A 17,103-nucleotide genomic window follows, 5' to 3' on the forward strand; every position below is an offset into this window, starting at 1 on the left:
TCTGAAACCTCTTTAAATTTTTATTTATTTATTTTCGACATGCCAGTAATCATTTCGCATAAATACAAAATACATTTAGACGAAAATAACATTTATATCACAATACGAGCGTAAAAAGACCCAAACAATGAGTCTCTGGTCTTCGTCGATGAAAATCATATTCTCTTTGCTTCTCTTTACAAATGTGACTTCACACAATTTCTCTCTTGTTCCTCAGCCATCTTATCTCAAGATCCAACACTTTCTTCAAATTCCGAGTACCAAGGTGCATGCAAGTACACTGCTACAGTGTATAATGATACATGCAATATTTCAATGTTTTCACAGCAGTAGTCAGTGTACAAAATATATCTACAAGACGTTTCGTTACGTTTCGTCACTTTTTCTTTTTCTTCTTTCCCTTTTTGACTCCGAGTGGGTCTGACATGGACAGAATCTTCACAGGTGGCCGTGGTAGAGAGAACATGCGAGGAGTACTCGAGCCTATGATAGGCTTACTTCCACTGCGGGTTGTCTTGGGTGAATAACCTCGGTCTGGGAGACCCGCGCTCATTGGACGAAGCTCTGGAGGGGGCGGGGATTCTGGGGGCAGGTCCGGTTCCTCTGCGCCCAGGATTTTGTCATGGTAGTCTCTCAGTTTCTTTTTCTTTGCAGCAGCTTTTGATTTTTCCATGCGTTCTTGTCTTTTTTGTTCTTTTACACCCTGTGACAGTTTGCTGAAAAAATTAAAAGAGACGTTTGTAAACAATTCCCCTGAATTCAAGCTCAATAAAGATAAGGGATTCATGACGTCACGTATATGTACTGTACACTTACGTATTTCCAAGGGGTTACAACTGTTGTAACTTCTTGGTATTTTATATATTAACATTTTGGCGATGACACGACGACTGAAATTGAAATCTATCCGCCCTTTCCAAGCTTAAACATCAAGGATAGTCTAATAGTTTGCCACTCTGTGGTATTATCATTACATCTTACCACTGATATATATATAAAAAACTCCCAAAAGATGACTTGACAGGAATCATCATTTCAGCACGTTTAAAAGAAAGGGCTACATGCACAAACAAACATGCATGCATGACACGCACGCACACACACACACACACACACACACACACACACACAAGCAGGGCCACGAAGCTCAGCACAAGAAAACAGAGGACTACATATATTTTGCCCGCAGAGGCGATTCAATCACCATACTTACACAAAGTTCAGATTGCCCTCCTCTCCGAACTCTGACCCTGCCTTGTTCTCCATCAGGTTAATCACTTCCTGGAGTTCTCCACGTGTCAGGAACATCTCGTTTTTCTAAAAATTACAAGATAATATTGCACATGATGTATATTATATTATATTATATTATATTATATTATATTATATTATATTATATTATATTGTGATCACCAGAAACTTTTTGTAAATCTTTTTTATATTAAATATCATATTTTATGATTTATTTAAAACTTAAAGAGGGGTGGTACAATTATAAACACTGAAATTTTAATTCTATAATTCTAAGAAAGACGCAAATGGCGTCATAATTTATTCTAAATTTTATTTTCTGCTTTAAAACTGAAAGACATAAATGTACAGTGTAAGTGACGAAATAATAAATATACTGAGAAGTGGACAGTGTCCAGGAAAAAAGAGTCCCTGAAGTCCTCAGTTCTAAGATTCGACACGTTACCTTCATTTCATCTTTGAGTTTATTCTTGAAGCCACCGTGCCCCATCATAAACAGTCCCTCTTTGTCGAAATTCTTGAACATCTCCAGAGGCCGCAGCTTGTGTTTGGTCATCATCTCTATCACCTTCCGCATGGGGTCCACTGGTTTAGCTGTATAAGACAATTTTCTCCATTAATATTGTTGAAAAGAATTTGAAAGCAGTACTGCTTGCAGGAGGTTTGATGGAACGATGTTGGTACTAAACGCGTCACCTCCCCCCTCCCCCCGACTAAATATTCTTTTGCCTTGTGTCTTCAATAATGCTGACCTTTGAATTCATTGTTGTGGTATGGCTTACAATCACGTCTTTGTTGTGTCTGCATGATTGAGCAGGCAATATTTTTATAATTCTTCGATATGCAAATGCTATCCTTTATTCAACCAACAGCAGACCTTTAAAAAGTAACCAAAAACAAACATCTGGTACAACATACCGAGTCTCTCCCCGAGAGGGTCAGGGAAGAGGACAATGGCGCCGTGAATACACCTGAATCCTGGTCGACTTTGCTTCAGAGTAGAGGACATGAAGTCAAACTCTCCGATGACTGGCACGCCCTGCACAACAAATTTGTATTTTTGTTAATTTAAAAAAAGGTAAAAAAATTCATATATATAAATATTTAGATAAAATAGGATCGTGAAATTTATAACAAGATGTAATCAAGTGTATTTTGTTTATCATAACATCTCACAAAATCGGTTAAGACATGTAACTAATCTAAATATTTGACCAAAGAATATTTTTAAATCAATGGTACACACGATGACGTCATATACGCCATTCGATCCTGTGTGACGTCACAACGCACCTTCATGTCCAGCAGCGTTATGTTACATTTGTCCTTTGCGACGGCCTCCAGGATGTCCAAGGCACCCGTTGTACTGATAGGGTTCAGGCCAATCTGGATGAGAGAGACATAAATATCAGAAATTTTCGAATTTTCTTAAAAATGTGGGATCTGTTGAACTCAAGGAGTACAAACGTGAACGTGTATTTTACACACGAACATTGTCATTCAAAAAAAAAAAAAAAAAAAAAAAACGAGATAGAGAGAAGGAGAGAGAGAGAAAAATATACATAATAATGTTAGATTTTTCTTTCCATCAACTTTCTTCATTTGCGATAAATAGGACTTGAATTGGAAAAGGAATGGGGTATATTGTGTTTTCATGCTTACGTCGCGATGGTCATTACTAGGTTTTTTAAAAGAACAGATGATAATGGTGGGAAAATGTATAACATTTTCCCAATCATTGCTAGAGGTGAAATTATAATTTTGCACAAAAAGGAACCAAGAATCGCGTCGGGGCGTCCAGTCCGTACTTGTTAGTCGTCAAGTACACACCAACCCCGTTTGTAAGTATATACATAAAATTCAAATGACATTCATGTGTATCTCCTTGTGGATTTTATACGAAAATATCTTATGTCATTTGTCTAGGTAGGTCCTGTCTCTAAAATTCTCCCACTTCTTTTAGCACACCTTTCCAAATTTCATTATAGAGCTTCAGCTGCTGTCCCGCCCACTTTCACCAAGCATTGCGTCACGGGCCGCTTAGCACATCTGACGCTTCATCTCTGCATATTGAGTTGGGTTGTTTTGAAACGTATCCTAAATACTAATCAGATTTTCTGTAGACTTAAACAGACAGGATAACCAATTTTAATATATATCTCTACCGTACAAATCAAGCGTATTTTATTTTATTTTAACTTTTTTGATAAAACACAAAATTTACTATGCACCCCTCAAGTGGTCCTTTTATGTGATTTTGCTATTCTACATTTGCATGAACAGAGGTCTACTCATCATTTTCTTTCAGACGCAGCGACCCGTGGCCAGTAAACAGCACATCCCAAAAACCATGAGAAGCAGTGCTGAATAGGAAAGCACGTTATAAGTGATATACGGTCACTGCGCGGAACGAGCGATCGCGCTGTTTGGCCTACTTTACCAAGGGAACTTGGTGTTGGACAGGCGACCATATGGACTTTTATATATTGTATGTACATACTAAGGCTGTTTATACAAAATGGAGACCAAAACGAAGCTTTGCATAGGTGTTTTCCCCGTACTGTGCGCCGTAGCTTGGATCTACCTGCCGTTCACCCGTAATCCGAGCTTGGACCCGCCGTATACTTCTACAGAGGTTCATCTTAACACCGAAACAACTCCCAGCGGTGAAACGCCCTTGCCGAGGGGGCACATGCAGCGGTTTGGGCTCCACGTAGAAAAGGAGACGGAGATCGTTGAGCTCGACCACCTTCCGGACCCAGAAACGTTTTATAAAGACTATGTATATCCGTCTGTTCCCGTGATCGTGCGAGGCGGACTAAAACACTGGCCAGCCATGGAGAAGTGGAAGAATGAAGAGTACTTAAAGGAGAAGTTTGGTCATTGTCTGTATACCATTAGAAAAAAGGTTGTAGATGAACACCATCCAGCAGAAATGTTGATGTCCTTGGCGGACTTTCTTGAGTAAGGGCTGTGTGCCGATGTAGATGAAAGTTTTAACAGACAGCTAAGCATATTTAAAAAGAAAAAAAAAGTATAGTTCTGTAGTCACTCACACTATATTTGTAAGCATTAAGATATCTCACAAACCTTTGATCATCATCATCATCATCACCATCATTATTATTATTATTATTATTTTTATTATTATTATTGTTAGTTTACATAATTATTAACATATTTTAGTCCCATAACGTGCCACAATAGAACATATATTGTACATGCACATTAAGAAACATTAGGCCTCTCAGTGGAGCGCTCATCGTCCAAAAATGGCCAATTGTTCATTTCTGTGATAAAAAGCACGAAAATATCTATTGCATTTATTTAATATTTCAGTGCATATCGGAAAGAAAAACTCTATTTGACAGCATACATATGCCCCGAGATGACCCAAGACTTCTCCATGCCTAGCTGCATTGGCTGTGACGCCTATGTTAAGATGGTAGGATTTTGTTAATACAGGAGTATATTACTCAATCGTTTTGCAATGATTGGACTTGTATGTTGTAGCGTAAAAAAATTGTAAAACAATTTTTTGTTGATATTTTCTATGCAAGGTGTTATTCATATTATTAGGAAAAAAAACACATGTAATAGAGTTAATGGTGTGATTTTATAAATCATAAGCATAAGCCCTGTGAGGTGGTTGCACGCGTGCGTCACTCGCAAGCTAGAATGGCCGTTCTCCGTAGCAGACGACGAGATACCATACATTTCATGCACTCTAGCTGAGCAACAGAAAAATTGATTTTTTTTTCAACAGGTGATTTCACCCCTTTACATATCATGAAATTTTCATTTGAGCAGATATGTTGAGGTATAAACATAAAGGTTCCTTTCTTTAAAAATGAATGTGTTGTTGTTGGCTGCGCCACGAAATATTGACGAAATTTTTCTTAGGGCTGTATGTTATTTCTCGACATCTGGTCTCGCCTTGCCGACCAATCGGGTCGAGAATAGTACATGTTCCTGACGTCCCGAACCATCCACATAAACGATAGTGTGTCTGCAAAGCAGCTTGGAAGCATACACATACATAAGTAGTAACACAATAATTGTGAAATAAGGCTTTTCTCCTCACCACCAAGCGTGTAATTGCATGTCATCGATCAACTGTTTGGACGACCGTAATTATAATCAGCACTGTCCTAGCATTTCTTAAGAGTACTCAAGATGAATGAATGTTTTTAGACACCCACAATTACTTGATCATCCTTCTTCTAATGATACGTATTATTAATGCAGCCCTTTATGTTAAGCATGCTCCGTTCATACACTCCCATTGTGTTATTAATATGTCTGGTGTGATGTCTCTGTCTTTCCGCCCAAGCAGAATCTCACGGTGTTTATTCTATTTTTTTTTTTAGTCTTACCACAGAATTTTGCTAGTTTTTATATTTTGATTGTATGCTTGAGTTTACCATTACGAGAATCATTAAAAGTTATGGTAGCTTTACCTATTATATGAAGCTATGGAAGCACATAAACCTCCTCCAACACCTCAAATAAACTCAAATTACAATGTTATAATTATGATAGTTGATGATCGTGTGATCTCTTTTGCCAGATTCTCGACATGATTCTTTTCTTTAACACTGGATGGACCAACACAGAAGTTCACATCGACCCCTATGAGATTTTCTATACCCAAATAAGGGGCAAACGCCAATGGATTTTGACACCGCCCAGTGATGGAAAATACCTCCACACAGAAGAGTTCCCGTACCATGCAGGTATGAAATGAATTCTCTCTTTCTCTCCCCCCCCTCTCTCTCTCTCTCTCTCTCTCTCTCTCACACTCCCTCTCACACACACACACACGCACACACACACACACACACACGTACAGTCAGCCCATATCCCATACCAAGTACTAGTATATGAAAGACTATGCGACGAACTAAAATGTCAGCTTATTGACGTATGCTGTAACTCACTTAAAATAAGGCGGATGTGGAGAACAAAAAACACAGACTTGTTGTAAAGACATGTTACTTAGCACGGGTAACCATGCAGAACCCTGACTAACCTTGGCTGTAAATTTCACGTAGCCTTTATAAGTAAAAAGAGGGGTGCGGAGCTTTACACCATAAGGGTTTCAAATTTAGTTACAAAATTGAAAAAAATTGACTGCATCATGTAAAGCCTTGAAGTGGCCATGACATTAGATATTGTAAAGTGCAGCCTTGATATTTCATTACCCTTTCCACAGGTATGTGTCCCGCAGACGTCGATGCCGTAGACCTTATCAAATATCCCAATATTTCGAAGGCCGCCATCTACAACGTCACAATAAACGAAGGAGACATGCTCTACGTCCCGGAGGCGTGGTTTCACCAGGTCCGCACCACGGAGGGAGACACTAACATGGGGCTAGCTCTTTATCTGAATCACACTTCGTGTATCACCAGGTGCCCAGATACGGATGATATAGAGTTTTTAGAAAACTGCATGGAAGCCAGGAAACAAACCCCAAAAGGTGGGTGATTCTGCTGGTGATCATTTGAAAGTGACTTGCTGTATTTGGCAGACAATTTGCACACGTCTCTCTCTCTCTCTCTCTCTCTCTCTCTCTCTCTCTCTTTTTTTTTTTTTTTTTTTTTTTTTTTTTTTGAAAGAAGGATCATTAATGAAGTGAAAAAATATTTAAACTCGTTAGATAAAAACCGTCAACTTCAGTTCAAATATTATGGGGAAAAACGTAAGTGAAGAGGACCGTTTGTGGTATGTAAGCCCTCTCATACCCACTCTCAGTGACTCTTGGGCACGCCTAACAACTTATTTTTGATATATTTAAAGTTCATTAATTTCTTTTAAAAACCCGTCATTTATCAATATATTCCAGAGATAACTTGCAACGAAAGAACTGACAACATTCCATACAGCGCAGTGGTGGAGAAGTACAAAGACATCTATCCCCGACTTCTGATTCATGAAGAAAAACAGACAGAGATGAAAACATCGGTCACGACGCTGTTACAGAGTGGACATAGCAGTACGTGAACATATAAACTTACTGTTTTTGGTATACAAGAGCAAAGCAAAGACGACTTGTTCAGGGTGGTAGGCTTCGGGAAGGGAGTTTAAAAATCATTTTTATGATGTCTTTATTAGATTTTATGCTTTCCTTTTCAATTATTAGAAGCCATCTGTCTGTATTAGATTTTATGCTTTCCTTTTGCTTTCCTTGCTGTCGATCACTCGCTGTCCTTTCAGTCAGCGATTAGATGAGTACCACAGGAGGACTAAATAACCACCTTATATATATATATATATATATATATATATATATATATATATATATATATAGTAGCTGCCCTAAGTATTTTCACAGCCAGTGACTTTGATGTTTTGTATGTTATCAACATATTGTGTAGATACATTTCATGTGCAGCCCTATTTTATCAGAAGATAGCAGACAATAATGTTGTAAACATCATAAGAAAGTCACTATTTCCTCGGTGTGGTCGCTTCTTTGTATGAGTGTACGTATGTGTGCACTTTTATCCCCATCAAACTCGTAGATTTGAGATTATCATGTATTTCCCCCAAAATGAGATGTTTAATTTTTATCTATTCCACAGTGCCGGTCCAGGGTTTAAGCCTCACGAGGCTAGGTAAAGAACAGTTAGGGACGACTGTACGGCACGCCTTGCTGCTCGGATACAGGTAAGGCGGATAATTCATCACCTTTTGAAAATATGATTATCACCAAATGCCTTAAACTATCTCGTGTGCGTTAATTTACTCTGCTTATATTTATGGATTTTTTTTACCCCAAACCAAGACATATAAAGGTGATATGTCCGCCGAAGACGGTTGCTTTACGTTCTAAATTTTATCCTGTAAAATGTTTTTTTATATTGATTGGTTTTTGTTTCATTTAAAAAATCTTTTTGACTTAGATTTTGTCATGTTTTTTCCAATCTCCAGACTTTTCCTCACGGACCCAGACGACGACAGCGAAGACGCTTTGGGGTCAATTTTAGCTGATAACCAACACTGCAAACGTGAAGACGTTTTCGTAGTTGTCAAACTTGACTCCACTTTGGAAGGAGACGCCGTTAGAAAATCGATCAAAAGATCAATGGAGAGACTAAAGACAGACTACGTGGATTTGGTTCTTTTTCGAGCGCCGATATGTGACAAAGATCAGGAAGGATGTGAAGCGCGCCCAGGTGGTTGGGAAATATTAGAAGAACTTCACGACGCTGGAACTATTCGTTCTCTTGGGCTTAGCGGTTTTAAGATTTCACAAGTACAACGGCTGGTTGCTTCGGCCAAAATCCGGGTTTCAGTTGTCCACGCTAAGTTCGATATTACTTATCGCAACACGGAGTTGAGGGATTTCTGCAACCAGCACGGCATGCGTTTCATGGCGCGCAACTTCTTCGGTCCCCAAAAATTAAAAGAACTCGTTCTGAGCAGTGAAATGATTAAAATTGCTGCGAGGCTGTTCCGCACAGACACATCTACGACAATAATCAGATGGGCCTTGAATAAAAACATTACTGTAATCACCCCAGCAACTGACCTTCGACAGATGGCTTTTAATAGGCGTGCGTTGTTTTTTGACGTAGCGCCAGGGTCTTACCTGGACGACTTGGATAATTTTCCTCATAAAGCGTGATGAACGCATATTAATTCAATTATAACTCAGTGGCGGGTACCTATTTTTAACTATATGTGAATTATAATTCAGAAATGTATATATTGCATATAATTATTATACAGAATTAAATTTGTCGTTTATGTACAAGGAAATTAACTTGTTCGGCTTTTGTAAAAAAAAAAAAAAAAAAAAAAAAAAGACGGTTCACCAGGTCATTCTGGCAGCCACTCACCCTGAGCGTCTCCAAGGTTTCGTTCTTCTTAATGCCGTTGGCCAGGAACTGCGCCCCGGCCCAGTTGATCCTGTTATTGGTGATATCCAGCTCTTTCATATACTTGTTCCGCTTCAGGGCTTGACCCAGAGCCAAAGCACCTTCGTAACCGAACCCATTCCACGAGAGATCCACGTGGGTCAGATTTTTGTTTGACTGAAGAATGTAGAGATAAATACATTTTGTCAGTTTTATTAAGAAATTTGAGTATGCTTCATTTTTTACTTTATTCCAAATTATTCCATCTACCATTTATTATTTTATTTATATATTCAACATTCTTCTTATTAATTTTTTGAGTTAGTGTGCCGTGCGTGTACCACATTGAATTTCATTAACAGTCCCATTCATTTATTTGCTTTCATCTACCACTTTTTCTTAATATTCAACATCTTTACCCCACCAAACCCACTCCTCTATATTTACTTATATCACTACCGTTACTTAATAAATGCATTTGATATCTTAACCCCTTCCCTCCTAGCCCGGTCAGTGTCACTAAAGCATTTGGATCAACAAGCAGTACGTGTAAGTCTACGTGTCCAACAGTTATATTACTGCGCCATCTCACCTGTAACGCACGCGCAATAATAACAGCACCTTTTCTCCTGATATGATTCCAACTGAGGTTGAGCGTTTCTATTGAGCGATTTTCCACTGAAATAACAAAAAGCATGACATGTATTTAAAGACGAAGTAAGTTAATCTACACTGTCAAATTTAAATGAATTTTGAAAAGTGGCTCTACTCCACAATGTTATAAAACTTGTTAATTTTTAAGATGACGCGAGCGAATTTTACGCTATCAAACGTGACTAGCTCTTCCTAAAGCAATCCGACTGCCCTACCATATAGAATAAATGTTCTTTTAAGAAAATCTATTCACAAAAACCCGTGCTGCATACAAAGAATAGTATTCTATGTTTCAAGTCTTAATTTAAGTTTTAACTTAAAAAAAAATCAAATCATAACTTACTGAGCGCTTTTCCAATATACTGAGCGCCGCCTTCCTCGAAGTCATTATGGCTGAGGTTTAAATGCGATATTCTAAAGTTTCCCTGAAAGATTCAAAAAGAAATGTTTTGATGGAATTTCAGAAAAGATGCTTTCTGACAAAGGGTAGAAGATATAATTGCTTCGTGTTGTAATTGATAATTATTCCGTATTTACCACACAAAAATTCAGAATGTCTCCATTTAACACTGCATCTATTTGCAACAAATAATAAAGTTCTTAGATTATATGTCAGTGATGTTGAAAAAACAATATATGTTCTTTTGTGCTCTCTTTCGCTTTTATGATGACAATATCCCCACTATCTCCAATAGATGAAATGTATTTGAGATAAAAGGCATTTCCACAAAAAAGATATATTAACTTGCACAAAAACAACGTACTTTGACAACAGGCTAAATAATAAATGTATTGACATGCAATGCACCGCTTTGTCAGGACGTCATATATAAATTACAACGGAATATCTTCATTTGTATCGATTCATTCACGTTGGGTGGTCGTTGGGTGCTTAACAATTTACAATGCTTTGACTTTTTTCATCATATTTGCGTAGAAAGTGTTTGTGACAGAGAAAGTGTGCGTGAGAGAGAGAGAGAGAGAGAGAGAGAGAGAGAGAGAGATGTGTGTGTGTGTGTGTGTGTGTGTGTGTGTGTGTGCAGGCCCGTAGCCAGCAATTTCAAAAGGGAGAGTTATTTTACCCAGAGGGGACCTTTTCCCAGCAAAAAAGGGGGCTTCTTTCGAACCTCCCGAACCCCTTGGCTACGGGCCTGGCCTCTGTGTGTGTGTGTGTGTGTGTGAGAGAGAGAGAGAGAGAGAGAGAGAGAGGGGGTGGGGTGAAGGAACAGTGAGACCCAAGTCACATCTCATCTCTCATATCATTATATCCACTGCAGTACTAGTTCTATACACACCTCCATCCCAAACGCTATAAACATGGCGTCGTTCTCGGTGAGGTCGTTATAGGAGAGATCCAGATGGGTGAGGGTGTTGTTCTTTCTCATCATATCACTGATATAGTATGGACCATTGAGCAGGGAATGCCGACTGCCAAGACGGTTTCGACTCAAGTTCTGAAAAAAAGTAAAACTTCTTTTCTTAATAATTGCGACAACAAGTGGAGTGAATGATTGAACATAGGCACTGGGGTGTTCACACACAGACACACGCACACGCACATGCATGCACGCGCGTACGCACACACACGCGCACACACACTTACACACACACAATTTCGTTTAGGGTCGACTGTGCAAGGTAAGCCTATGTGTAAAACGGGGATATAAATGTTGTAAATACCGTACATGTACATGTAGAATGAAATAAAATTATATATTTTGCCGCAATTATTTTTGTTCGATAAATCTTTATCAGCCTTCTGTCATTGCATTCATTTGTAAAAGACCACGTCAGTGATACAATCCCGCTGTTATTAACACAGCCAGCCTGTGACTTATGGAAACACACGTGTTGCACAAAAGCGATAGAAATTAAAATAGTCTTTCCATAAATATTTTAATCCAGTTGTCACGTATATTGAATATGTCAAGTGCTTCGGTAGACCAAATTGCATGAAACATATTGACAACTTTATTCTTTTCGTTTTTATCGATATTTGTTGTTACTGATATTTTTCCGCCTCATTCGAAACAGTCATCGAAAGTAATTGAAGCTCAATTAAAACATATCCGAACCGAAATTTACCCCTATAATTTGTGTTTTCAATAATAACAGGGTGTTTTTTAAACTGGGATTAATGCACTCTTGATTGCATAAACTGAAATCTTGCCCACCTCCAACAATGCCCTACCTTCAGTTAATCAATTAGTATTGAATTCTAAATGTTTACTTAACGCTACTGTTCTTCTTAATAAAAAGGCATTGGTCTCATATTGTTCTACAGTTTGGCAAAGGTTACGTCTATACGGCATGCATTTTTTATGAAATATGGATTTAATGATTCGATCAGCAAACATGGCCATCTTTTCACTTTTGTTATTACATAGACATACACCTCATCTAAACAATGAGCCAAATGCATATCTAATTCTAAAGAAAAATATGATAGAGAAAAGAGTGAAGGCTACGGATTTAAATCTCTAAACGTATGCTCCTTTTTTGGGGCTAGACGATGAATTATTATTTTTTCTTATTCATGGTTCCAGGAGAGTGAAACTTTGACACAAACTTCTTCATGAGGAACCCAGAAATAATCAAACACAGTGCAATCTGTGCACTAAATATTTTAAGACGTGCCTATAAACCCATTTGCACCTCTATATTGGGTTTGGTATTACATGACTTATAACTCGACAATTTCGTGTACTGACCACTTCCGTGATAAAGTCGTTTTCTGTGAGCATCTCGCAGACTTCCTGGATCCCCTCGCCTTCCATAGTGTTCCCCTCTAATATCAGCACCTGGACGGTCGTGTTTTTCTAAAACAGGAGGAAGAAGATTATTAAGAATAAGAAACAAAATATGGAAATCTTACAATTAATAGAGCTAAAATGCATTTTCTGATGAACTTTAACTCCTAGCCCCTCAAAAAACAAGTAAAATCAAATATGGAAAATGAAAGAAAGAAATAATATCACAGCGCCCTTTTTTCCGAAGGTATATTTAAGAAAATTTAAAAATAACGTAGCAGTAGAAGGACCAAAGTGATAGAGACAGCGTGAATGATGGTTACCATGTTTAGATTTTTTGTTTTGTTTTGTTTTCTGAAATAATGTTAATTGTGATTATGTACATGCCGCATCTAAAAAAAATTCCAGAAAGATGTCAGGTATTTCGATTATAATTTTTGTAACGGATTGACCTATGACTACTCTTTTCCAATAAAGACCGTGAGTACTTCAATTAGATGTGACCCTTTTTGCAACAGGTGTTTACATGTCAAATCGTGTTTACGCTCGTTAATGTAATTGGTATATCGAAAACACTACTTCTTAATATCATCACAATGGTCGATCAGTCGTAAACAAGAAGATTTTTATGTTTATCAGGGCTGCAAATGATTTGTGCTCAAAACAACCGCTTTATCATGAGTATCGTACTGATACAAGAGGAATTTAAAATGAGTACAGTATACAGTGGCGGATTTAGGGGGTGTCAGGGGAGTCCTGACCCCCCCCCCCCTTCGATTTCTGAAAAAAAATCACACCAATGGTCCCCTCTTGAAATTAGAATTTTGACTAACTGAACAGAGTTCAAAACTGCACCAAATGACACCCTTCGCCCTCAAAAATGCGATGTCAAGGGGGGGGGGAAGGTTTCACATCCGTGGATCCCCCCCCCTTCATATTATCCTGGATCCGCCCCTGGTATAGCCTAATCTGATGCAGTGAGTAGATTTTATGAAAAGCGGCTGTATAAAACTGTGCCATTGTTCAGAAAACATATAAATAATTTCTGATTTCGAATATTTCCTTTTTGGACAGCTGTTATGACTGCACTTATTACCGTTATCACTAGTGTGCACTGTATGAAAGATCATCGACTTTTTTTTAAAAAAAAGTATTCAGTATTTTTACAGCGATTAGGGCGTATGTGGACTTTTTGTATCCAGAGTGTTTTCATGGCTTCTACATCAACCTTTGAGTGACAGTTATGACAAAAGCCTTCCAGTTTACCTGTTAAGTGTGCTTATAAATAATGCATTTCATCAACGTAATATCCATTAGGCAAACTGATGAAATGGATTAAAAACTAACATCAGAATGAAGATGATTGTTTATAGATCTTGACATACAATCTAAGGTAAACATGTTGAAAGAAATAGGCAAAGAGATTTAAACAACGGTCCCAAATTTGATACGACACGTTAAAGGGGGAATTTGAAATATTAATCAACGCGCACTTGTCGGCCTATTTGTCTTGAAAAGTAAAACAACATGGCGGTTTATCAGTGATCGTCTGTTTGTTCTTAGGGCAAAATGGTGATACGCAAGTGAATAGATGGGAGCGAAATTGTGAAATAATTTCCTATCTAAAGATTTGTAAACTTAAGACTCAATTCCAATGTCAGGCCTATAATTCTTACCAGAAATAAAAAAGGGATGCATGGAAATTCATGGAAATATAATTTTCTAAAAAATAAGAATCGACTCCAGTGGTAGGGCTCCAGTAAAAACAGAAAAGATATAAAATCTTTAGATTTAGCAAATAAAACTTGATTTAACTGATAATCCTTCCAAAGAATATCTTATCAGTCTTCGTCTCTTTATGTGTTTACTATTAAAGCAGCTTAAATTATTTTTGTACGTGTTTGAGAGTAGTTAGAGAGATGAAATGCGCCTGTTTGCGCGTGCGTCTGCTTAAACACACTTGAAAGCTTTTTACCCACCTTCAGCGCCTCTGCTAACGCCTTGATATGCTTGGACCCCAGGGTGCGGTTCCGTATGTTTATTACCGTCCCAGGGAGGCTGTCCAGTATCTTGGATTGAGGTATGATCTCGTGGAACTTACATGCTGCCGTGTACCTGCTGGCTCCGATATAGGAGTCGTCTACCTTGGGAATTTCTGTAAAAAAGGTGGCAAAATTCGAGATATTAGATACGCGTAGTGTGTAAGTTGGAAAGACGAGTGTTTTATTTTCATCCATAGTTTGACCAAAATCAAAATGCTTCCCCCACCCCTTCGAAGATACCATTTTTGCACTTGAGCTTTTCTATAAATCATGGCACAGTCGCTTTTTAATATTTTTAGGGCAGTTTTCAGAAAGAACACCCTCCACGCGTGTACATACCTTGTTCAGCCAGCACGTGCTCAGTGTCAAGGTCGGTGTCATACTGTTCATCATCTCCGAAGTACACGTTGACGGGCAGTTCCCGCAGACTCCTGTACGCCTGGTGCTTAGCGGCCACCGCAGCCGCCATCGAGATTCACGGGAGACGTGGCTGAGGAAAATAAAAGAGGAAAATTATACAAAAAAAATTATAAAACAATTCGTAAATTTCGCCTGCCCGTACCCGTAGCGTGGATGGTATCGTGACCAGTGTAATAAAACAGCAATAAGAAAAGCAATAATCGTAACCATTATTAACAGAAATTGTAATGGAAAATATTTGATAATATTAAATAAATTAATAACATTGGGAGCTGACCACACGTGCTTGGCTTTTGTATTAAGTGTCAGAGAATCTAGGAAACCCTTCCCCAGAAACAAGCTAGGACACTTTAGGTATTTTAAGAGCAAAACAGAAAAAAAACGTAGATAGGAATCGCTTGATAAAATGTGTGAATGCTTTTTATCTGTGTGTATTTGAAAAATGTAAAAGCGTTCTCGAATCAATATAAAAAATGAAATAGAAAGAATATCCGGTTCAAAATTATTTAGGCACAAAACTAATACAAGAAAAGATGCAATAAGGAAAAAGTGAATTATAGATAAAACGAACTATAAAAATGAACAAACATCTATATTTAAAGAAAATTAAATGTCTTTGATTGTCAGTTTACTTTGTTGTAAGGAACTGGCGTTTTGTTTTCCCTTAATATACGATATTTCTGACAAATTTCTGATAATTATCAGTTTAAAGTGACTGCGAAACTAAATACGTACTACACAGTACGAAATTCGTCTAAAATCAATAGTAAGACCTTTACTAATGTAACCAACGAGAAGTTGTGTTGCCACGAAATTGTATTGAAGAATTATCACACAAATGCTACCAAAAAAGAAGCTTACCGTTTAGTTCAAGGTATGGAATACATAATTCCTAATCTCCCGACTGTAATCCCTGTCCTACTGAGCGGTTCGAACTACACAAGCGGGACGGTAGCTAGTCACATTGATTTTTTTCTTTATTGGAGTATCCATAACGCTAACAAAACAAGGGAGCGTGTCAGATGTAGTTTATGCTTTTCAAAGGGAAATATCGCTTCATGCAGTCGGTCTCCGAATTGTCGCCTCGATCTAGGAATAATAAACGTAAATAATGAAAACATAACTGACTGAAAGTGAGATTTATGAGCAGGAAAGAAAATGAGTTGGTGACGGGGAAAATGAAATAGATAAAAGTGTGTAATGTCCAAATGAAAAGGGGGCAATTATCGCAGCAATACATTTTGTCAATTATAACTTAAAAGATATTACATTATTGATCTCATCATCCATTATTATGAATAAATAAATTAATTAATTAATAATTCTCTCACTTAATAAGTATACTTTTATTACTAATAACCCTATTACTTTGTTTGGATAAATACTGACTAGTACATGATGTATATATATTTAAGATCATATCATATGTAATTACTATAATTTTTATATTTTGAAATGGTCCCCACCAGTAGCCGGTATCAGCGGTATATCAATACCATACCGCTTCTGAATCGGCATCTACCGATTTCTTTTAATTATTAAACCGCCAGCATAATATCATTAATTGTAATGCCAATAAATCCTTTGTTTGGAATCAACTTGACAAATCTGATTATTCCGAAAGAAATGCCACCAAAGCTGAGCGAATAGACCGAGACTTTGGATATATTAATAGTTAATATTGTGTACACAGTAGAAATATGGTGGTGTGAAGCTTGCTATAAGGTCGCTTCTTTAAGTAAAAACTTTCGACCTTTAAGTGACCTGGGATAGTTTGCTCAGATACAATAGGTCTAAACGGTAATGGCTGTGTTTGTGAGGGTAAAAAAAGAAAGATTAATGGAAGCAATATAATGTCAAATTTGAAGATATGAGGAAAGAAAGAAAAAACAAAAACAATTCATATAAAGAAAAAGTACAAATTGTCACAAATCAATACTGTTGGGGAATAAACCACAAACCTGCACATCATAAATGATAAATCTCTTCTATAAGAGAAGAAGAAACTAGGACAAGAATAATACAAATGTTAGTATTCAGATTCCCATCATACAACCCTTTACATTACTGCATGAAAGCCTCACTACAAACACCTTTTACAATGAGAAGAGGTCTATCTGT

At 37.6% G+C, this 17,103-nt stretch overlaps 2 protein-coding genes across 2 annotated transcripts; one reads left to right on the forward strand and one right to left on the reverse strand.

The window, feature by feature from the left end:
• Window positions 1-11: 11 nt before the first annotated feature.
• On the reverse strand, window positions 12-16,004 carry LOC106152916 (uncharacterized). The gene is made up of 13 exons (XM_013526659.2): window positions 15,844-16,004; window positions 14,902-15,052; window positions 14,500-14,675; window positions 12,482-12,589; window positions 11,066-11,224; window positions 10,114-10,195; window positions 9,709-9,794; window positions 9,099-9,293; window positions 2,545-2,637; window positions 2,170-2,290; window positions 1,697-1,845; window positions 1,214-1,317; window positions 12-716 (listed from the first exon to the last, which is right to left on the reverse strand). The coding sequence occupies exons 2-13, from the start codon at window positions 15,029-15,031 to the stop codon at window positions 377-379; spliced, it is 1,743 nt and encodes a 580-aa protein (XP_013382113.1). The 5' UTR covers window positions 15,032-15,052; window positions 15,844-16,004; the 3' UTR covers window positions 12-376.
• Window positions 3,560-9,018, forward strand: LOC106152915 (uncharacterized). Its single transcript, XM_013526658.2, has 7 exons — window positions 3,560-4,215; window positions 4,591-4,696; window positions 5,822-5,987; window positions 6,467-6,733; window positions 7,100-7,249; window positions 7,839-7,923; window positions 8,188-9,018. Exons 1-7 carry the CDS (start codon window positions 3,770-3,772, stop codon window positions 8,882-8,884), a joined length of 1,917 nt encoding a protein of 638 aa, XP_013382112.2. The 5' UTR covers window positions 3,560-3,769; the 3' UTR covers window positions 8,885-9,018.
• Window positions 16,005-17,103: the final 1,099 nt, after the last annotated feature.

The sequence above is a fragment of the Lingula anatina genome, chromosome 10, assembly GCF_051362555.1.
Source record: "Lingula anatina isolate TDL-2025a chromosome 10, LinAna3.0, whole genome shotgun sequence".
In the NCBI taxonomy this organism is placed as follows: Eukaryota; Metazoa; Brachiopoda; class Lingulata; order Lingulida; family Lingulidae; genus Lingula; species Lingula anatina.